The 23442-nt window shown below is 41.4% G+C and overlaps 1 protein-coding gene and 2 long non-coding RNA genes across 7 annotated transcripts in view; 2 read left to right on the forward strand and 1 right to left on the reverse strand.

The window, feature by feature from the left end:
- On the forward strand, nucleotides 1-11342 carry CHMP2A (charged multivesicular body protein 2A). 5 transcript variants are annotated; one of them, XM_087946857.1, is made up of 7 exons: nucleotides 1-692; nucleotides 1002-1065; nucleotides 3019-3215; nucleotides 3308-3487; nucleotides 5328-5458; nucleotides 5707-5768; nucleotides 7799-11342. In XM_087946857.1, exons 3-7 carry the CDS (start codon nucleotides 3048-3050, stop codon nucleotides 7918-7920), a joined length of 663 nt encoding a protein of 220 aa, XP_087802983.1. In that variant the 5' UTR covers nucleotides 1-692; nucleotides 1002-1065; nucleotides 3019-3047; the 3' UTR covers nucleotides 7921-11342. The 5 variants fall into 5 exon arrangements, with proteins under 5 accessions (XP_087802983.1, XP_087802981.1, XP_087802982.1 ...); XM_087946855.1 differs by having other exon boundaries at nucleotides 1-64; XM_087946856.1 differs by having other exon boundaries at nucleotides 1-64; nucleotides 1002-1048.
- The window catches only part of LOC148129045 (uncharacterized), an 18838-nt gene continuing 6131 nt past the window's right edge, over nucleotides 10736-23442 (reverse strand). Inside the window, exon 2 of the long non-coding RNA XR_015745909.1 lies at nucleotides 10736-10929. This is a non-coding gene — a long non-coding RNA (uncharacterized LOC148129045). The remainder of the gene's footprint in view (nucleotides 10930-23442) is intronic.
- The window catches only part of LOC148129046 (uncharacterized), a 17246-nt gene continuing 13912 nt past the window's right edge, over nucleotides 20109-23442 (forward strand). The window contains exon 1 of the long non-coding RNA XR_015745910.1: nucleotides 20109-20203. This is a non-coding gene — a long non-coding RNA (uncharacterized LOC148129046). The remainder of the gene's footprint in view (nucleotides 20204-23442) is intronic.

Here is a 23442-nt window from a genome sequence, read left to right on the forward strand (position 1 = left end):
AGTGGGCTGAGGCGGAAGAAGAGCGTAGAGGAAGTATCGAGGTGAAGCGACGGTGTTTTGCTCGGTAAATTGTGGTAGTGGCAGAGCGGGGGGTAGTTTCGGAGCGGGGGTCTCGGAAGCTTTCATTGTTAGGCGGGGAGAGAGTCCTTTTTTGTCTTTCTCCCCTGTTTTCCACCCTATTTTCCCCTTGTTAGTACTCCCTGCCGCCCACCATCACCGCCCTATAATTCAGGTACAGACCTGCGTCCTCTAGGCGATTTTGCCTCTTCATTTTATACTGCTTGTCCTATTTTTGCCGTGGTATAAAGTAGGCTCCTCTAGTCTGTCCTTCAGCTGTGACGGACTACCTCTCTTATCATCCCCTGTGATGGGGGAGAGGGGGAGAGCGCATCTGGAGTATTGGCTGGTTCTGGAAGATTACTGTAAAGCATGGGGTCCCAACCTTTTCTATACCTTGCACCTCTAGAACGCTTCTGGTACATTCTCGCACCCCTTACAAAAATAAATAATTATTTGCATATAATTATGCATATACACTATAATTTTGAAACTTTTAAACCCAAGTTTTCGCACTCCCTGGAATATCGTCTCACACCCCTGCTGTAAAGGTTTCCATTTGTTTGTTGCATTGGATATCTTTATGACTGGTATTTGACTGGAATGATGTATTGAATGCACATGCTAACTGTTGGGTAAGGAAGAATATTTTTCAATACTCTAATTTGTTACAATAATATATTAAATTTATATGCCACTCAGCCCCTACTGTCTCTGAAAAATAAATCTGCAGCCTGTTAAAGTAAAGTAACATAGCTCAATACTTGTAGTCAAAAGCTTCTTAGCCAAGGCAGCTTCATTGTGACTTATGTTTAAATTTATTTTGGACCAAGGAGAAATTGATTTGGTTTGATTCTCTTTATAATTCTTTGTTTTGTCTGTGTTGGATTAGCTGATGCTTATCCTATGTGTAAATGATGATGCTTATTTTTTTGTTAAAACAGTTTCTGAAGACAATTGAAAGTTTGAGAATTTCCAGACTGTATGGTTGGCAAGTCACAATCTTTAGTAATGATTATTAGTATGCCTTATACAGTAACTTATTCGGGTGGATATTCTGTATGACAAAGATGTAAAGTTGCTTAATCCTCACTAGTCTTTTCTAGCTCATCTAATGATGACTGAATGCTGGGTGTTGTGTTTCAGCCATATTAGAACACCTGAAGTTTCCCCGTCATGAGGGTTATAACTCTCTTAACCTAAAGCCTTTACATAGACAACTGTATATTAAATATATTTCTGAAAGAAAAGAGAGTGCATTAATTATAACAAATCTTTGTTAGATCTATATATTTACATTATTTTAGTTCAAACAACCAAGCCCTTTAACCCATATCTAATGCTATCTAATTTATGACAGGCAGGTTCTCAATATTTCCAAGGTTGCGACTTCTGGTCTTTAGAACTCAATGAGAATAATTAAAAATACAGTTCCATTTGGATTGTTCCATCATTCAAATTTATTAGATTTAGATTAGAATGTATTAGATTAGGCTAGAATGGCTCTATTCTAGGTTTGAGTCCAGTACATATAGAAGCCATTAATTTAGGAAAAGTTGTACAGAAGTGTGACAGAAAGGGGCAGAACCCAGGATATGGTTTTATGAGATCAATCTGTTAGAAAATAATAAAGCTTTGTGTCTGTATTAAAAGTTTCATCTTGATATTAACTATGCCCCTTTCATAAAGACTAACCAAAAATTATTTATATAGAAATATGGTAGATTTTTAGGAAGTTTGGTCTTTGTCCAACCTGAATATAGATGAGTGGACTCTACCACCAAGAATTCCTTTCTAACATGTTCATACCTGTGGAGGATGTCTGGCTTGAGAAAAGGTGCTTTGAAACAGCAGATGTTTCTTAGGGAAGGATTGCAGATTCATTTTTTGCTTGTAACTAAGCAAGCTCTGCCCATTTTTTGATCTCTCTGATAGAAATATCAGTAAATATACATATATTCAGATTGTGTTTTGGAGTTGGCAACGATATGGATTAGTGACCCATTGCCATAGAGAAATCTGCCTTCCGAAGTGTAGGTTGTTCTGAAGTGTAGGTTGTTCTCTAAATAACAGTGAATTTCAAAATATCTGATAACTGGATAAGTCTGGTTGAATTAGCCAGGAAACTTAAGCTGGACTTGTCTTCTCATTCTTCTGCCTACTGTCTAATAAATGATTTCTCTTAATTTGGATCATTTTTATTTGCTCAGTTTATAACTTGTGCTCACCAGCAAACTACATAGAAGAAGACAATGAGTTATGAATAGTAAATCAGATACTGAAGGAGTGTTTAATGTAGAGCAGTGATTCTTAGCCTATGGATTGCAGACCCTGGGGGAAGGCGCAATGTTGTCACAGGGGAGTCTGTGAAGGCTTGAAGAAATGTTATGATTTAAATCTTGAGTTAAGTCTTAGAGATCAGTGGCCATGGTCACAAAAGGTATTTAAAGGGGATCTGTGGTGAAGAAAAGATTGAGAACCACTGATGTAAATTGTAATAAAATAAAATTTAACATAATTCATACAGTACAAAATACAATGTAATACAATATAATATAACACAAGGTTTTGAACAGTGAACACTGGTAGCTCTGTAGACTTTTTGATACATAGTTAAGGAAATAAGAAAAGTTGATATAAAAACTGCAGCAAAAAAACCCCTCTGGCTTAAGTTTGCTGCCAAATGATAGAAGTAACACATACAGAGAGAATTGTTTGTCTCCCAGAACAGTGATTGTTTTCTGTCTCCATTCTCCATGTTGTTCTCACTCTGAAATGCAGTGTATTTATCATGAAACTCTTAAGTGTAATTTTAGTAATCTGATTGGGGGTTTCTTTGTTCTATAATAACTATATTTAATAAATTAGACTTTCTTGATGTATTGGCCAAACCTTGTAATTTTTATACAAAGATACTTTGTTCCTTTGTTTTATATTTCCGCATCTATCTTTTTCCTCAAGATTTGTAGGCTAACTCATTTTCTGTCAGGATGGATCTATTATTTGGGCGCCGGAAGACCCCAGAAGAGATGCTAAAGCAAAATCAACGGGCTCTGAACCGTGCCATGCGAGAATTGGACCGTGAGCGGCAGAAGCTGGAGACCCAGGAGAAAAAGATCATTGCTGACATCAAGAAAATGGCCAAGCAAGGGCAGATGGTGAGTTGGGAAAGAAAAGACAAATACAGTTTTTGAAAGCCATTAGAAGAAAATCTACATATCTGCTTTCTAACTTGGTTCCCCCATCTTAGGACGCTGTGAAAATCATGGCTAAAGATCTGGTGCGAACAAGGCGCTATGTCAAGAAATTCATCATGATGCGGGCTAACATCCAGGCCGTGTCCCTTAAGATACAGACACTCAAATCAAACAACTCCATGGCTCAAGCAATGAAAGGTGTCACCAAAGCCATGGCTACCATGAATAGACAGGTGGGTAAGCTGCATACTAGTTCAGCTGCAGAAGTCTGTACAATACTCACTGACCGAGCATTTGGTTGCATTCAGAAGGTCCATTTTCAAATCGATTTGCTTAAGCTTCTGGTACTAGGAATCCAAATAATTTGACTTGACAAAAGACAGCTTTCTAAAAGCTATTTCTTTTAATAGTAGGTGTGGGTTGTTGAATAGAAATTACATGTAGTGCTTGTTTAGCGACTGCCTCATTTTAGTGACCATTTGCAATGAAGACTGATTATTTTGCAGTCCTCTCATTTACTGCTTTTGCAGGTTTAGCAAAGGAAAATGAATGTGAGATCATCAGGGCCATCTTAATAGGATTATGGGCTCCGGGCAAAGCAGTGTACTGGGGCCCCTGAGACAACTACTCACAGGAATAAAAATGTAAATGGTTGATAAAATTAACATTTATTTTATTGGTACTTCCAACAAAATCGGTATTGAAACATTAAAAACATGCTGGGAAGCAACAACTAATCAACATGATAAACATTTGAACAATATATGAGGCTTGAAAAACATAATAATACTCAGTAAGCCATACAGTTGCTGTATTTATATGATACAAGGTACATTAGTATGGGGCCTCTGCTCCTGGGGCCCACGGGCAAGTGCACATCAGGCCCATGCATTAAGACAGCCCTGGAGATCATAAATATAGTGGTTTTATTAGCGATCACTTCACTTAATTACTGAGTTATTGGCAACCAGTTGTGGTTGCTAAATGAGGACTACTTGCAAAATCTATTTTGTTTGTTTTTCAGAAAGGAAAGGAAATTGGAACTGCTAAATGGGAAGAACTAGACAATGGTGCTATCTTATGAATGTCTGGCAGAAAATACAGAATAGAAGCATTTTTAAAATTGACTAATATAGAGAATGTGCCCCTTAAATTATCACAACAGTTTACATATATTTTTTCAGTTCAGCAGCTGAATTGTTTTTCTAACAGGATTCTCCAGACTGGATGCAATCTGTCCTGAACTATTCTTACTATCACTTGGTCAATTAATACTTTTTTAAAAATGAACATTAAATCTCTTAGTAACAGTAATCTGCTACTCTCGTGATGTTACTTTACTCACTATTGCTCATCCTCTGATCACTTCCAGAATAGTTTTCTGTAATGCAGTCTACATGCAGCTGACCTTGAAGAGCATTTGGAAACTTTATTTGGTGCAGAATGCAGCTGTGTGTGGACTGTTATGTGGGTGTTTAGGATGGCTTATGGAACAGAGTGCAATCTGCTTCTGGGTGTAATTCAGGGTATCGTTTTTGACCTTTAAATGCCTACATTGGCACAGGATCAGGTTATATGAAGGAATGTCTCTTGTCAGTCTCATGTATCCATCCTATCAGGTCTAGCAGAAGAGGTTTGCTCTGGGTCTCACCTGCTAAGGAATTCTCTGTGACGGGACCCAGGAGACATGCCTTTTCTGCTTCAGTTTTTGCCCTCTGTATCATCATTTCCCATGTGGTGAGATTAGCCCCATCTGTTAATTTTCCAAAAAACTTTGAAAAGGGTTCTTCCATCAGCCTGGGGTTCTGTGGTGAGCCTGTAAAGTGGTAAATGGGGCCAGATGATGGTTGTCCTGCTGTCTTGGAAGGCTTTTATGTTTTATGTTTCTTATTTATGTCTTTTTTTAAAATTGCAATATGATTTTAACTTTTCCGCTTGCAAGCCTCCTCTTGTCACTTTTTGTGAGATTGGCAATGCTATAAACGTATCAAATAAATAATTCCATTCCTTTTTAAAAGGTGAAAAGCAAGTGATGATTTGTTTCCTTTTCTGAGATTTTCTGCCTTCTTTTAGCTCAAGTTGCCTCAGATTCAGAAGATCATGATGGAATTTGAAAAGCAGTCAGAGATCATGGAAATGAAGGAAGAGATGATGAATGATGCTATTGATGATGCGATGGGAGATGAAGAGGATGAGGAGGAAAGGTAATTAGCATTGGGGACAAGAAAGCTCATAAGGGTTGCATATTGAAGAGAAAGTTTGGCATCTAAAGTGCTGGCCAATGATAGCTTTTGACTTTCAAATCTCTCCCTGAAATCCAGATTTGTGCACAGTAAAGCCAAATCTGTTAATTCAACCTGAAGTTGAAATAAGAATTGAGATTCAATTAAGGGAAGTGATCGATTAGCCAAGCAAACAAGTGCATTTCATCTTTTTTGTTTTCTATTCACAGTGATGCTGTTGTCTCCCAGGTACTGGATGAGCTAGGTCTGACATTGACCGATGAGCTGTCAAGTAAGTATTTGCATGAAATGAAAATTAGGAAAGAGGCACTTGATCCACTTTGTGATTCAGCAGCCTTAGAAATTGAATGACCAAACAAATAGGAAAGAGGCTGCTCACATGATTCTTGTTTGGGGCTGTTTGGACTGTTTGGAAACTTTATTGGCCAAGCGTGATTGGACACACAAGGAATTTGTCTTGGTGTAAATACTCTCAGTATACATAAAAGATACATTCGTCAGGAGTCGAGAATCATAAGGTACGATGCTTAATGATAGTCATAGGGTATAATAAGCAATCAATCATACTAGGAAACAGTCAATATAAATTGTAAGTATACCAGCGACAAAGTTACAGTCATACAGTCACAAGTGGGAGGGGATGGGTGATAAGGAGTGATGACAAGATTAACAGTAATAGTAGTGCAGATTGTAAATCTCAGATGGGTAAAATTATCATTATATATATCCAATTGACTCTGGCTAGCTCACAATATATTATCATAAAAATCTATTACACCTAAAACAAGATGGGATATGGCTACTCTATACAGACAAATAAAAATAACAGAAAGATTCAACAGTGAATAGTGGTGCAACCCATAATTTAAAAACAGGTATTTCAACAAAGATTAAAAATACATGGTGAGTGGTAATGTTGCTAGTAAGACTAGGGCTCTTAAACCTTGTGTACTGTAACTCCCTAATCACCATAATACTACAACTTCAGAAATTTGCCCTAAGTAATGCCATTTTAACTGAAGTTAAATGGAAACACTTGAGAAATGCAGTGATCCCCTTTGAAATGAATGTCATTTTTAATTGTAAAATTAATGGTAGAAAATGTGGTCCTGGTTGCTTTACTCAAAAAACTCAAAATAAAATAGATTGGTATGTAGAAAGAAGACACTGAAAGTACAGAGAGATTTATTTTAAAAATTGTCAAGTTTTTTCCCTCCCTCCAATTCAAATGGTGGTGCTATGGGTTTCTACCTTGGTTCATGCATGGAAAGTCCAGTCCTGTCTTATAGGTTCTGGACCGTTCATCCTATCGTACTTCCTTAGATTAATCAGCTTCTCCAGGCAGAGCAGGAAAAGCAGCTTTTAGGGTAACTCTAATGTGTGCAAAAGTCAGTTCAATCTGTTCAGAACAACAAGAAGCAATTCTGCTTGAAGGTTTTTAATCTATCTGGGAGGTGACCAAGGCATGTGTGACTGAGAGAGAACCTCCTGATTCAGGAAAAGGCACAGTTGTACATTAATACAAATTTTTTAAAAGACTTCTTGGCCATGGCTTCCACCTAACTCCTTGAATTGGAGATGTGAATCCAAGAGGACACCTTGATTTCTCACTAGTTATGTTTGAGGTACCGCAACCCCATCTAGAACCAAAGCTGGAAAAAACATTGGATCCAGGAAGCCCTAAAATCCAAAGCGATTCAGTCTTGCTAGGGTTAAGCTGAAGCTTGTTCTTCCCCATCCAGATCCACAGCACCTTCTTGACACTGGAAGACAGGATCTCCCCCAGGATCACTTGTTTGTCCAGGAATGGATATATAAACTGGCTATCATTAGCATACTGATGACACCTTGCCCCGTGATGCTGAATTATCTTATCCAGCACTTTGTTTAGTTGTGAAAACAGGAGTAGGGAGTGTTAAGGTAGACTTTTTTCCACTCTTCAATTCTGTCTGGAACTGGTCTCTGGAAGGAGAATTAGCACACCATGTCCCTACTCCCAACCCTTAGCACCAAGATCAATAATCAATATCAAAAGCTGCTGAGAGATAAGGGGAGCAAAGATGCACCCTCTTCATCCTGCTCTTGCCAGAGATCATCCATAAGTGTGATTAAAGGTTAATGATATAATGTGATATGTGAAACTTTGCCCATTTTGCACACATTTAACCTAACCGCGATAAGTGTGATGCGTGAATCCCACACCTCCAGTAATCCTGATGCCAGTCTTGGGCAGAGAGAACTAGGAATGGATGGGGGAATGGTGTTATTGGGTTGTTGCAGACTTCATTCTCTTCTTTGCAGATTTGCCTTCCACGGGTGGTTCTCTGAGCGTGGCAGGAGGAAAGAAAGCTGAAGCCTCAGCAGCCCTCGCCGACGCAGATGCCGATTTGGAGGAGCGGTTAAAAAACCTACGGCGAGACTAGAAGAGCAGTGCCCAGCTCCCTTGCCCTCCCCTAGCATGGGTGGCTCTTCAGCCACTCCTGGTGTTAGGATTACAACTCTGCTGTGGCAGGGAGCCCTAGCTTTGCAAACTTGTGTGGGTTGACGGTGGATGGCATAATCTGGGAAAAAGGAGGGTTAAACCAAGCCATGTGGTCCTTTTAACTTGAAAAGACTTTCAGCATCACTTGGCAAAATTATAGGGTAAAATATTTTCTTCTTTTTTCTCTACCATGAAAATGCTTCCATTTCCATGAGGATATGGATAGCTTGGGATCTTAAGGAAGTTTCCTTTTGAAGGGGGTGGGGAGGGCAGGAGTGGGTGACATTCCCTACTCAATATGTTCTTTTGGTTATGATGGCAAGGTTGAGGGGGAGAGAAGGGGGAACAACAGATGGTACTTTGGCTGATATCCCTGCCATTGAGAATTGGCCAAGGACTTTATGATTCTTTTCACAGTAAAGCTTTATATAAAACCCTGCCTCTGGAGGCAGGTAGGCAGGCAGGATGGCTGGCCTCCACATTTGATTCTTTGTCTCTTGTAATAAAGGTTGTAGTTTATACTAAGAGTTCCTCTGGCATCTGCTCTTGCCCCTGAAATGGAACAGTTGAAACTGTCCCCTGACTACTGTAGTCCTAAGTGTCCCAACACTGCACATTTGTCTCTCTGTTGTGCACTTGTTAACTTTTGGGAACAGGGTGTGTTATGTGATAAAATAGGCAGATTGCCTTGGTTCTAGACATTTCCCTTTGAGTCTGGAAGTATATGAAGATCATTGTAAGTGTCATCTTACACTCTACCTATGTTTGAAACTATGGGCCCAGTTAGTAAGTTGTAGAGAAGATAGGTGAGTTAAAGCAAATACTCCTACAGATTTGGTTTGGAGCAGAGAGCACTGAGGAAACACCTATTTATATAGCGCAAAATTAAGCTGTGAGATTCCTTTCAGCAGGATAAAGTGATAGCTTCGACCTTCATTGCAAGGGAATCAATTTGTCCTCTATAAATTTGGATGTTAAATCCAGCAATCCTGTGTGGAGACATCGGGGCAGAAAAGAACTGAAAGAGAGGAAGATTTCTCTTGAATCCAGCCTATGGGCATGCCACAGGAAACTGAGTGTCTCCTGTGGAACCAGGGTGCTGGATGAGAGGTAGTTTGGCTGATCTAGCAGGGACGCTTTTGCTTTTATTAGAATCCAAAAGAGGGTATATACATTTGTGCCAGAGAATTGCTCAAATAGAGTTGGGGCCGATCAGAAGATGAAGGGAATTTGTGAGGCCTGCCAAACATACAATATGTGCCCTGGGGTATATAGACGATCCCAACCTAACTTCATTCTAGAAAGCAAACGGGAAGGAAGAATTTCTGGGATCTCTTCCATTTTTGTTCACCTGATATCTATTGACTTTCTGCAAATGATCCAATGAGGCTGATTTTCTTTTTCCTTGTCTTTATTTTTAATTACTATTTTCGGAGGAGGGGTGCTTCTGCTTCCCAGGATCCAATGTGGAATGTCATCTGAGATCTGAATTGTTTGGAAGCGCAGTATCCAGGATATCCCAGGGATGGTGGAAATGGTGATACTGAAGGATGCCCGATCATGGGATGGGTCCAGCAGGCTGTTTAATGTAAAGCTCTTCTGAGGATTTATTTTTCCTTGAGTGCTACTGCACAAAGCAAATATGGCAAAGGTGAGGGTCCCAAAAATCTGGGAACATTATGCCATTTATGGAAAACCAGAAAACTTCCAACTGAATAAAGAGCAACAATTTAGTAATTTAACATGTCCAGTCAGAATAAAATGGAGGGGCTTTATTGAAGGTGGGAACTCTTTCTGTAGTGCCTGCTGAGAATGGTGCATCAGTGCTGAGCTTTCTGTTTGTTGAGCATTCTGGAGTCCCTACAGGAAAGGAAACATGGCTGGCTGGGGGTCCCAGTGATTTGGAAGCTGTAAAAATAATAAAGGAAAATTATAGAGTAATGTAGGTGTACCTTTCCATTGTTATGGGATGTAATGCTTCTTCCCTTGGGCCAAGCTATAGTTTTCCTGACAAAAGGGTGGGGTGAGGGAAGAACTGCTAGCAAACAATTGGATTCACACTACAAACTAGAGTAAAATGGAGTATGTGGTTGTAATCAGTATACCGGTATCAGTATAATCAGTATATAGTGGGAACCCAACCATTGATTTCCAGTGTTGTCCAAATTGGGTCATCACATAACCCAATGTGGTTTATTTGGATATAACATCATTTGAACACAGCAACTGTATTTGGCAACCAAATTATTTAGGAAAAATATTTCCTCCTTTAGTTTTGGGGGGTTCCTGTGTCAATATCTGAGCTTGGGTTAAGGATTGCTAATGTTTTCTCTTGCAGGAGCCATATGTCTTTAATATACATTGTCTTGCATAAATCTACTTGACGAAGCTTTTGCCTCTCTTTTTATCTTCCTGTATAGAAAATATGTGTGGAGTCAAGCAAGTCTCCCGTGTTAAGACCTCCCCACTAGTGACAATGCTGTTTATCTTCAGAAATTCCCTACTAACAGAGATTCTCATTCTTCCCATATTCTGATATTCCTACCCATTCTATAGCTTGTTTTCCCTGTTAAGCACTCTGATATCATGAAAGCTTGCATTTAAAAATAGAATCAAGGGATAAAATTTTCATTGCAGTAACTGCTACACTTCTATATGCCTTTTATCTTTTAAATAAAATGAAAAGAGTGAAATCCTTTCCTCCAATATAATTGCTGCACACTCCCTCTTTCTGACTAAGTGAATTCCCCATAACCCAGCTATTCTATATTGCAGCTGTGTTCCCATTGAATGCTGCCACCAAACCTTTTACCCCTGAAGTCCAAACAATATAGGGACACTCACCTAGGGACCGTTTTTTAGGTTCGGGTGAGCTATGCCCAGTGCCCGCAAGCAGGAATGATATGTCTCCAGCAGTTCCTTGCATGCCTCTTCTCCCTTCTCTTTAACGCTGCAAAGGTGAAGAAGTGGTAAAGCAATGATGACAATACTGCTGGTTTCTCTTACAATTGAACAACAGTACAGAAACCTGGTGATCCTGAAGCTCTCCCTGCAACTTTCAGAGGTGTGACACTCCTGCCATGCCCACAATGGGGGTAGTGACTTGGTAGCTTCCATTACCCCAAGGCAGGCATAAGTGCCCATTTAAAAATAATAATGAAATCCTGTATTGCATCTTTCCAGATTTCCCAAGATCTATTCTTTTCCTGTTATAGGTATTGCTCAGTGACATAAGGATTATAGCCCTTGATATGATGTTCTTAATATGAAACTTAAGATTTTTTTAAATTATTTTTTCCTTTCCTGAAGTACTTATTATTTCTGCTTTGAAAAAACAATAAACGGCACCAGTCCAATGTTTCATTGTTTTTCACATTCATTTGTAAATAACACATATGGGTGAGCAGTTGTGTCTTGTAGTGGGAGGAATCACATTTGAACTGAAACAACAGAGGGGAGGGTGACCTATATTTTGGTTTTTAGGATGGTTATGATGTCCATTGCAGAAGAGAGGAATGGATGTATAACATGTATTTACAACTTGAAGCTTTTGGAGAGGTTCAGAGCTCCAGTCCATTCAGAAGAAGCAAAAAGGCTTTAGAACCCTTGGAATTTCTTCTGTGAAATGGGATTTGAAACCGATTCTGCAATACCAGATTGTATATGGTTCTAGGTCAAGGAACATAATTTTTGTATTCGTTGCAAGTGGTACTCTGGCAGCAAGCTGGACATACAAAGAGACACATTAAAAAAAAAGATGAGGCCAAGTCAAATGCTACTTTTCATTATTTAAATAACAATTCTAGGAGTTGACATGAATGGTGAGGTGGCCTAGAGGTGGAGCTCTCACCTCACAATCAGGAGGCTGTGAATTCCATCATAGGTAAAGGCAGATATTTCTCTCTCTGGACACACTGAGAATATGTCTGCTGAAAAAAACTCTGCCTTGGTGACAGGAAGGGCATCCAGCCAGTAAACACTCTGTTCCATTCAGTTGCCCAGACTCCACCCTGCAAGGGATTATGGGGTCATTAAAAGACCACGATAATTCTAGGAGTTGACGTTCATCTTAAAAGATCAAGTTTGAAAAACACTGATCTAGAAGATGTCTGGGATGTGAAGGCTATCCTGGAGGATTCTGTGTTTTCCTATCCATTGCTGTAAATATCAGAGGGTGCCCATTGACCAATTGATATAATTGGATGATCTTACAGATAGTCCTCAACATAACAATTATAACTCAGCCTGGAATTATGGTTCACAGTTTCTGTGGACGTTATGTGACTGGACTTGATTATATGACATTTTTTGCTGTTGTTAAATGAATGTTGCAGTCATTAAGCAAATTTTATGGTCATTAAGTGAATCAGTTTTACCCAATGTTTTTTTTTTAAACTGGAAATCGGAAGTAAATGCTGAAAATCAGCAAAAACAAACCCCAAAATTTCCATTGTGACATTGCAAACAGCCATAAAGTTGACCCAGTTATCAAGTGCCCAAAATGCAGTTATGGGACTCTGTGCGCACGTCTGGGCATGCATGGCTTTCAGGTCATACATAGCTTTTGGTGGGTCCATTATAACTTCAAATAGTCACCAAGCAATCGGTCATAAGCACTATTCAGTTAACAGAACAGTCTATCAGCTGTGAGAACTTGGACTAAGTGTGTTTTCTGGTTGCTTCATAGATCACAGATTTCAGTAAATAGAGTAAGCTGTGGTTAAAGATGAACATAGACATTGTCTCCATGCCAGAAAAAACTTCAACTATTGGTTTTTGTGTGTAAAAGAGCAGAAGCAAGAGGCTACAGTATTCATTCCCTGCCCTTATACAACCTGAATATTTTAGGGGTAGATAATTAATCGGATTAGTTGGAGTGATTTCACTTTCTTTCATCTACTTCAAATAACCCAAATTTCTTAATTTTACACATTCTCAGTTCATCAGGGCACAATTTCATTTACCTCTTTTTGAAGTTGATTCTTCCTCTAACCTGTTTTTTCCCCTAAGCACCATTTGAGCTATATGTTAGACATAACCCAGCAACTCTTTTCTATAACTATTTTAATTTTTGAGGATGGGGGGGGATACAAATGAGAGTTGCAACAAGAAATTGGGGGAGGGGGTTAAACATTCCAGTTCAGGGTTCCAGCCAGCTGTCCTTATGTGCCATAATGCATTCTATTTTTCTTCCCCTTTGATTTTCCTCCTTTACTTTCCAACAGTAAGCCAGTATTATTCAGTGGCCACTGAGAAAATTTAGACCCCAGTGGGTGGTAGCCAAATTTAGGGGCAAACAACCTAATTTTTAAAATGTATTTTTAAAATAATTTTTTTAAATGGTTTGATTGCAGATAAAAGAGTTTTTAAAATATTCATATGTGATACGTATAAACTACCGTACGTATTATATAAAAGTGTAATTGTGAGGAAAACACCTATTATATAATAGACAAAATATAAATCCTATATTACCTAGATAGGAAGAAAAAAATCAGGGGAAAGAAAAGGAAAGAAAAAAAAAACCTCTGAAGAGGATTAGGCAATTCCATGCTTTTTAAATGTTTTGGACTTTGAGTCTCATGGTATTGAAAATTTCTGTTTTCTAAATGTTTTCGCAATATTTTTTCTTAGCCTGGTTTAAATTACCGGAGTAGAGGACATTCTATATTCTCAAAACCAAAAAAGGAGGGTAGATGACATCTTCTGTCTGCACGCGAGGTTATTTGTGGTGATGGAAGCACTGAGCCACATACTGTATTGTGCAGCAAAACTCTTGTGTTGTTTTTGGGACGGACTACATTCTTCCTTTCTGGCTCTGCAAAAGTGCCTCAGGCTTGATTCCAGTCCAGTTGAGCCCTGCTATTTCTCTGCCTCTTCCTGGGCTTTGCATTCCTCCTGCCTGCCATTTTCCTGATTTAGCTATGGGTGGATGCATTTCAAATAAAAGAGCTCCAGAGTTGCAGTTGGAATCTAGAATGTTATTCCATTCACAGCCACTTTTAAACAACGTGGAGATAGTTCAGATGTCTTGCTCCCAACGTCCTGCTGGTGTTAGACTGCCATTTTCCACATGTCCCATCATAACAAAGTATGTAATTTATGGTCCTTGTTGTGGAGGAGCAAGTGGGCAAATGGCTGAAGAGAAATGGGCAGAAGCCAATGATGTTCACATGGGCTGAGCTTGTGCGTTGTCAATCTTGGTTGAATAAATCATTTTTGGCTGGATTCAGGTGTAAACAGTGCTTAATAATTAACACAGTGGTTGGACTTGTATGACATACAGTAACACCAAGCCCAAGATCTCATTCTGATTGAGTCTAGCTTACACAAGATGATCTATTCAACTTGAATATTAAATTGTTTTATACCATAAAACTGTTACTCGGAACATCTATTAATTGGGATAATAGTTAAATACCAGGAAGACACCCAGTTTCTAAGAATGGGATTACTCATCCAATGCATATTTCCAATTTACAATATAATTGACCCCGCTCCCCATCATTAGGTCATCCTTGGGACATCCCCTAATTAGGTCATCCTAAGGACATCCCCTAATCACCCTGGCTCCTGTATTTTATGGCAGTTGAATTTTCTGCGTAGCCTTCAAAGGCACTTCAGGAAAAGCAAATTAGAATAATCCATACAAAAGATGACAAAGCTGTGACTGAGCATCTTTTCACATTTTAAGATAACACTACAATGATGCACCAGTCAAAGTTGAATAAAGATCTTCTTGGCTGTGCTTTCACCTACTTTTCCTGCAAGAGCCACAAGACTCTCAAACTTCAACTACTATTTCCATTGGGAAACACCATCCTATGGAGAACCAAGATACAGCCCCAGAATTAGAAGTGTTTTGAATAAGTAGCCATTATGTCTTGCATGAATTATCTCTGAACTGGTTTTTCCTCATCCAAGCCCCTAACAAACCCTTTTGAGTAATGTGTGTGTGTTTGCCATCTTTTTGCTCCTTTATATTAGTTTATTGTCATGTATTTTTACTTCCTGTACACCCCTCCGCCCCAGAGTCACTGGAGTTGGGCACTATAGAAATTTAATAAACATATGAATTAATAACAGAATAACAGATGGAAGGGACCTTGAAGTTCTTCTAGTACAACCCCCACCTCAAGAAGGAAACCATATTCCGTTTCAGATAAATAAACAAGCAAACATGGTTTATGTTAAGTTTGGAGAATAATGGAGACCAGACATCTGACCAGTGACTTCAACTCTTTAATAACAGTAGATAGAACAGAACAGAGCGAGGCTATGGGCAGCAGTAACCCTTTTATAGGGTTGGCTGCTACCTTATTAACCAATAATATGTGCAACAAGTTCAACTAATACCCAATAAGAAGTGTCCTAATATGGGCCAATCAGGGACTTGTTATGGACCAATCCTTGTTCATTGTTTACAGGACCAATCAGGTGTTCAGGCTTTCAAAACCCGCTTTGCATTTGGGCTTAGTTACTTTTTATTGATTCACAACACCCCTCCCCTTGGGCTCCGTTTGAGGAGCTGTAACAAAATCCTCAGATAGACAGGCCGTTTGGTCTGTCTGGATGATTCCGTGGTTCCACGGGTTTGGCCTAAAGTCCGGTTCAGTGGAAGCGTTTGGATGATCTCTGTTAAGCTCCGTTTGCTGCTGCGGAAATTCCGTGTTGCTTTCGTTGTGGTTGTCCCCACCAATCAGTGTTTCTTGGGGTTTCGCAGTTCGGTTTCCCCGTGTTTATGTCCCATGGGAAAGTCAACTCCCTCCCTGCTTGATTCCCGGTACTTCGCTGGGCCGTGGGGTTTCCGTTGGCCTGCTATCTGTCATATCGAAAGTCAATTTCCTCGATATTTCCTCCCCCTCAGTTGGTGAACCGGGGGCCATGGGCGCTGGGTGGTAATCTCGAACGGAGTTGGTCTATGTGGCGTTTCTACACCCTCCATAGTCTGTTAGCAGGCGGTAAGATCTAGGCCCTGTGAGGTGGGTGACGGTTGCGGGTATCCATAAAGGGTCGCCGGAGAAGTTTTTGGCAAAGATTAAATCGCCTACCTTAAATTCCCGGCATTTGCTGCTGGAGCGAAAGGCTTTTCGGGTGCGTATGCGGGGTGGAGCCGGTCAAGGTGCGATCGTAGTTTCCGCCCCATGAGAAGTTCGGCGGGCATTTTGTTGGTAACGCTGTGGGGCGTGATGTGCTGCAACAATAAAATTCGATTGATTTTTCATCGATGTGGCGAATTCCATTTGTGGAGGTCTTTTTACAAACTGTACCATGCGCTCTGCCGTCCGTTCGCCGCGCGGGTGCGCGGGTGAGGTTAGCGCATGGCGGATGCCCCGGTCAGCAAAATATTGTTCAAATGGTAATGCTGTGAACTGTGGGCGTTATCTGAGGGCAGAGCGTCGGAGAAAACCATGTGTGGCAAATAACCTGTTTAATTTGTTGATAACTGAGTCCGTTGTAGTTGTGTTCATTCGATGGATCTCGAGCCAATTTGAATAGGCGTCGACTGTAATAAGGAAAGTGTGCCCTTTTGTAGGCCCGCAAAGTCAATATGAATACGGGACCATGGTCCCCTCGGAGTTTCCCATTCAGTTGGGCTTGCTTTAGGTGGGGCGTTGCTGGCGTCCTGGCAGCGTTGACAAGTAGCTGACCCAGGCCTCGATTCTTTTGTCGATTCCGGCCACCAGGCGTAGCTCGTGTGAGTGCTTTCATCCGCCGATGCCGGATGTCCGTCGTGCAATACCGCTAAACAGTTCGTTGCAGTTTGCCGGGATTACGACTCTATCGCCCACAAGATGCAGCCCTTTTGGGAAAACAGTTCGGTTTGGCGGGCTTTGAAAGGCGCCCATTCAGGTGATAGTTGTTCTGTTGGCCAACCCGTTCAACCCAGCGTAGGATGTGTTGCAGGACGGATCTCGTTTTGTTTCGAGGCAATGTCTCTCGCCGTCAATGGCGGCGCGTGTGAGAACCTCAATTTGCAGCATTGTGATGGTTGGGGCTGGATCTTCAACCGATTCTGGGAGCGGTGTTCTGCTCAATGCATCAGCGTGGAGAATTGATTTCCCGGGCGGTGTTGCAAGGTGTAGTTATGCGCCGCCAAGAATTCAGACCAGCGGGTCATTCTGGGGGACAATATATACGGGGTTGGTTTATTACCGCAATAATCCCCAGTAGTGGTTTATGATCAGTAATTATGTAACGCACGCCCATACACATATTCATGAAATCGTTTAACTGCAGCCACAATAGCTAAAGCTTCTTTATCAGCTGACTATAATTTCTTTCAGCTTTAGCTAAGGTTCGCGAAAAAAAGCTGCAATGGGAGCTTCTGCTCTGTTCGGTAAGACGTGGGCCAGGATTGCTCCAACCCCAAAAGGTGAGGCGTCACAGGTAATAGTTAACGGCAGAGTCTCGTTGTACTGCATAAGTACAGAATCAGAAGTTAGCAATTTCTTTACTTGTTGGAAAGCGTATTGTTCACGTTGTCCCCAAACCGCGTTGCTTTTTGTCTAAGAGTCTATGTAATGGTTCAGCTACCGTTGCTTTATTGGGTAAAAAGACGTTATAAAAATTGATAAGTCCAAGGGCGCCTGTAGATCTGCCTTGTTCCTTGGGTGGGGGCCTTCTTAATTGCCTTTAATTTGTCCTCAGTGGGATGGATTCCTTGACTGTCCAGAGGTATCCCAAGAACTCCACCCTTTCGGTACATAACTGGCATTTATTTTTTTTTTTTGACTTTGAGGCCGGCGTCTTGGAACCTTTGTAAGACCATTCGAGTCGTTTTTCTAGAATGTCTCTGTTAGGGGGCGATGAGTACATCGTCGAAAATGCAGTGCGACCCCTCTTATTCCTTGTAACAGCCTTTCCATTAAGCTCTGAAAGATTCCTGGGCGCGCTCACCCGAACTGGAGCCGGTTGCATTTAAATGCGCCCCTATGCGTGGCGATAGTTTGCGCCTCGCGGTGGCCGGATCTACAGGCAATTGTTGATACGCCTGCGCTAGGTCTAATTAGGGCTTTCCCGCCGCCCAGGGAATGGAGCAGGTGTTGCACTACCGGCACTGGATATGCACTTTGCTGAAGTGCGTGGTTTGAGTGGCCCGGTAGTCTCCGCAAATTCTCAGTGACCCATCAGGCTGATAGGCGTCACTATTGGGGTTTCCACCGGGCGTGGTCGGTGGGTTCCAGCACGCCCTGTGCTATTAGCTTATCCCGAGTTGTTCGTCGATTTTGGGTTTCAGAGGCGAGCGGCACCCGGCGGCTTAAAGGCGGATGGGTGCTACCTCAGGGTTCAAGTTAAATGAGATTGGGGTCCCCTTGTACTTGCCTAGTCCGTTCGGCAGCGTCTTGGAATTCTTGCGAGGCTTCCTCCCAATCGTTGCTCTCGGCACGGTGGACTCCGGCTACAGTGATTCCGGCGGTTTGAACCATTGCAGGCCTAAAAGACTAGGCGGTCACGGTCAGCGACAGTCAGTGGCAGTGCGGCCGGTGCGGTCCTTGAAAGAGACCTGGAATCGGCGGGACCCGACAACGGGGTCGGTTACCCTGGTAATCTTTGAGTATAACCCTTTGAGGGTTGAGGTCTTGGCGGCGAATCGTCGGAGCGAGCTGTTGGAGCGTCTTCCAGGACACCATCGAGAGGATGATCCTGAGTCCACCTCCATTACACAAGGTTTGTTTTCGATGGCGACCTTCACTCTGATTTTCCGGCATCTAGGGATGTGGCGTGGCCTATGGTAATTGTCTGGTGGGTCTCTTCCCGCCTGGTTTCTTCCCGCCTGGTGGAAGTGGTGGACGGTTTGTTTCTGTAGGGAGTGGCTTCCCCATTGGTGATTCAGTTTGTCTCGGGGTGTGCCGATGAATCCTGAAGACTGGCATTCGGCCTGTCGGGGTTTGGAGTTGGAGTTTTGTTTGCTTCTGCAAACCTTTGCGATGTGACCTCTTTTCCCATAAGCGGCTCAGAGTGCGTCGAGGAATTTACAGCTGGATCGTGGGTGATTCGCTCCATATCCTGCACATGGTCGATGTGAGCGTTGTGTGAACTGGTCTCGTTCCGTTCGGAGTCGGTTGACCTCTTCCTCATCACTTTCTGACGGGATTCTAGGTCTTCGTGGTGAGTCGATGCCGGGTGTCTCTCTGAGCGGCGAGGTATCATTGGCGAGTTGACGTGGCGGTGCGCTGGTGCAGCGTATTCGGGCTTCCGACTTCTTGGTTGCCTCTGCTGCAGTGGCTTCTTTAAGGGCATCGGTGAGGCTGATGTCCCCCTTAGCCATGATTTTGCTCTGGATCGTGCAGTCTTCTAGGCCCAGAACTAGGCGGTCTCGGAGGGCTTCTTCTAAGTTAGAGAATCCGCAGAGGCCTCCAAGGTTGCGGAGGTCTGCGACGTAGTTGGCAAGGCTTTCGCCTTTCGCTGGACCCTCTGGTAATATTCGTGCCTTCTGACTAAGGTTGGCACGGTGGGCGATAGTGGGCCCGTAGCAAAGGCTCGAGGGCGTCCCAGTCCATCGCTTTACCCGGCTGGTTTGGCAAGTGATTTTGCCATTTTAAACACGATGAGCCCCATGATGGGTTAGAAATACAGCTCTTTTTGCTGGCTGTTGCATCTTTCAAGTTGTTGGTCTCCAGAAACATCTGGAACCTATCCATGTGCGACTCCCAGTCTTCGGTTTCTGGAGTCGAATGGAGCGGGTGGTACGGCACCGCTGGCCATGTTGCCGTTGATAGTGCGTGTTCGACCACGTGCTCTGTTGGTTGCTCTGTAGATCAGTCAGCTCTTGGTCTCCGCATCCCACCCTCGTCGCCAGTGTTAAGTTTGGAGAATAATGGAGACCAGACATCTGACCAGTGACTTCAACTCTTTAATAACAGTAGATAGAACAGAACAGAGCGAGGCTATGGGCAGCAGTAACCCTTTTATAGGGTTGGCTGCTACCTTATTAACCAATAATATGTGCAACAAGTTCAACTAATACCCAATAAGAAGTGTCCTAATATGGGCCAATCAGGGACTTGTTATGGACCAATCCTTGTTCATTGTTTACGGACCAATCAGGTGTGCGGGCTTTCAAAACCCGCTTTGCATTTGGGCTTAGTTACTTTTTTATTGATTCACAACAGTTTATTTCCAAATTCCAGATGTGCTCACTGAAAAAGCTTTGAATCCTGAGTTTGTGGATATAGCTCATTTCTGATTGCCAATCTGAAATGTTTTCTTACATTAATAAGGTGAGTTGACATGTTATAGATCAACATGTGGTAACAAGGAAATAGTTAGGATAGTCCTCCTTCATATTTCTTACTTGTTTAAAATTGCACCTATTTTAAATAACACTGCAAACAATGTTCAGGATAATTCAGGATAGCCAGATTGAAATATTTATGGCTCAGGTTGATACGAATTTTATGTAGGAGGCTCTGGCAGGGAAATGGTTACTGCTAAGGACTGTAGTAATAACAACAATAACAACAACAAAGATTTAGAGAAGATCACAAAGTATTAAGATCTGAAAATCAAATAGAAAGATTATGGAATATACCACCTGTGATGATCTTAGTAGTTATCGGTGCCATGTCAAAAAACTTGAATGGCACTTCATTTAGAAAATCTAGGCATTGACAACATTTCTACCTGCAATTACAAAAGGCTACTCTCTTGATCCACATGTACAACACTGATGTTATAACATCCCAAGTTCCTGGGAAGAACTCAGTATGAATGAAATATGATGTCACTTTAAAAAGTGGCAGCTGTGATTTCAAATGATTGCGTATATAATAGATTTTTATCCCTTTTTTGATATACAATTTTAAGGTGGTGAATGTATTCCTGCCTCTTATTTTCTCTGTAACAACCCTGTGAAGTAGGTTGAGCTGAGATTGACTCACGTTATCCAGTCAGTTTTCATGTTTATGGGAGGCCTAAAACCTACAGCCTCCCAGTTTCTTGGCCAGTGTCTTAATCACTATTCCAAACCAATTGTCTCAACTATTGCAAGTTGGCTGTGCATTCTGTTTTCTTGTTCCCTGTCTGCAAAGTTACCAGTTCAGGAAGTGATTTTCTGCCTCCCACTTCCCCTAATGAGATTGCAATTCTCAGTAAATGAAGATGAAGATGGCCATGACATGTGCCAGCTGGATCCAATGTCTGGTTTCTCCTAGGGAAGTCTTTCTCAACTTGGTTATTTGTTACATGGTGGCCTTCTCCAGATTTCTCCCATTTAGTGTGGCTAATGCTGATCTCCCAGAGTTGTAGCCTGCACTTCTGAAAGAGTCCAAGATGGAGGAAATTACCTCATGTTCTTTATAAACCTTTGAAGTTTTGATGATGGTCCTTCAGAATCAGTCTTTGCAGCAGAATCATGGGATCCTGCCTTGAAAGCACTACAGGAAAAGCCTGAACTTGACAAATGCCAAAATGCAAGAAGAAGAAAAAGAATGAAGAAGAAAAGATTGAGAATAAAAGATTCAAAGAGATTTTAACCCCATATTTCCCCCGCTTTCTCTGAAAATCGTAATGGCTGGGGATTCCCATTTCTAAAAGCAGATGCTCTGTGCAATGTACAGCAACCATGCTAACATACCAAATTAGTCGGACAGGAAGCTTCATCAATTCAATCGTAAAACAGCCCACAGAGGGTTCTCACAAGCTTTCAGCGCATGCTTGTTGCTTTAAATTGGGCCAGTTACCAGGGCAACACAGCAGGAGAGCCCAAATGTGGGTCAGGAATACGCTGCTGGCAATGGATTAGACAGGCTGGGCAGGGGCCATGTAGAAGGAGGAGCTGCTGGCTTTCTCAGCTTGTCACTTCCTATCATTTCCCTGGAAGCCTTGTGACAAGCTGACTTATCAGAACTGTGCTGCAAACAAGCTGAATTGAAGTCATGTTCAAACATCCATGTTAACCTCTGTATTTCCTACAGGAAGATGTTGCAAATTGCACCCCGTTCTTCTTTCCTTTATGCTACTGTCCAGACTACTTTGTACCCTTGGCTAATCTTTGCAAAAATAAGGATTTTGTTCAAAGATGCAGTGTGATTTCCTACAATTTAAGAGGGAAAACACACAAACTCTGTATGGAAGCCATTCAAAAAACATGAGGGTTTACTGTATTCTTCAGAACAGTTTAACATGCCCAGTTTTTTCAAACAAATGGGTAAACCGTGATTATATATTAGATTGTATATCATTTAATGTTCATATAAACTTATGAAACAAGGAGTTTCTGACCCTAGCTTCTACTGCTCAGTGATGCCTTTCCTTGCTGTATGCAGATGGTACAAATCAGAGGTGGTATTCAGCAGGTTCTGACCAGGTCTGGAGAACCAGTAGCAGCAATTTTGAGTAGTTTGAAGAACCGGCAAATACCACCTCTGACTGGAGATTTTACAGTATCCTTCCCCTGCCACGCCCACCAAGCCTACAGAACCGGTAGTAAAAAAAAATTGAATCCCACCACTGGTGCAAATATTCTTTCATTTTCAACTACAGAGCTGAAAGAGTCTTCTGGGTATTCCCAAAGGTTCTTTTTCAAGAGGCAACTGGATTTTCTTAAGAGGTAACTGGACTTACCAGAAAGTCCAGTTGCCTCTTGAAAAAGCACTTTTGGGACAACCAAGACCTGGATGACTGAAACTCTCCATAGACCTCTGGGTATTATTTCCTTTTTACCCCCAAAGAAAACCCAGTTAATACATAATTTGAAGACCAAACATGCAGGCTTCTTCAAGCATGTAATGAAATGTGGCTGGCAGATTAATAAGCATAAATTAGAGTAAGTAAAATAGTTTAGAAATCTGAACATTATTTTTCAAGTCTCATTTCTTGTTGGACACAGACTATGCATTTCATGTGTCTAGAGATTTCAAGGTTTCCAGATTCCCACCCCCCAAAATTAATGTTTTTCAGAGTACAGTACTGTATTGCCAAGAAGATATGTAGTGCACAAGCCTATGGTCCTACAGATATTGCTAAATTGACACTCAAAAGTTTCAAATGTTTTATTGAATTGTAAAAGTTCAACAACATCTGCAAGACCAGAAATTATCTATCCTGTATCTAAATCATTTTAAGAGATTTTTTTTGGGGGGAAATCCACAACTTCTGAGGAAGGAGAATGAGTGATCAATTACCGCAGACCTGACCTGGCATAATTTCACTCATAGGATAATTCATCATTTTAAAAAATCTAATAGATTCTTACCTTTTATTCAAGATAGTATAGCAAACCATTTTATATCTATCTATCTATCTATCTATCTATCTATCTATCTATCTATCTATCTATCTATCTATCTATCTATCTATCTATCTATCATCTCAGTGTGGAGTCCTTGGTGCTATTTGAGCTTTGCCTGTTTCATTACCCAACTAGGTAACATCATCAGTGCAAGTAAGAGTGGGGCTTTCTGGTATGGCAACTTACTATATATAAACAGGGAGCAAACTCCACATTAATTCCACTGAT

This window comes from Notechis scutatus, chromosome Z (assembly GCF_049901735.1).
Source record: "Notechis scutatus isolate UNSWTSFEM ecotype Mainland chromosome Z, rNotScu1.2, whole genome shotgun sequence".
Classification (NCBI taxonomy): domain Eukaryota; kingdom Metazoa; phylum Chordata; class Lepidosauria; order Squamata; family Elapidae; genus Notechis; species Notechis scutatus.

What these genes read in the sequence shown, in the direction of transcription:
- CHMP2A (XM_087946857.1), top strand. Translation starts at nt 3,048, where the DNA reads ATGGATCTATTATTTGGGCGCCGGAAGACCCCAGAAGAGATGCTAAAG. An exon ending in TGGCCAAGCAAGGGCAGATG is followed by an intron (nt 3,216 to 3,307) that starts GTGAGTTGGGAA and finishes CCCCCATCTTAG; the next exon opens with GACGCTGTGAAAATCATGGC. An exon ending in TGGCTACCATGAATAGACAG is followed by an intron (nt 3,488 to 5,327) that starts GTGGGTAAGCTG and finishes GCCTTCTTTTAG; the next exon opens with CTCAAGTTGCCTCAGATTCA.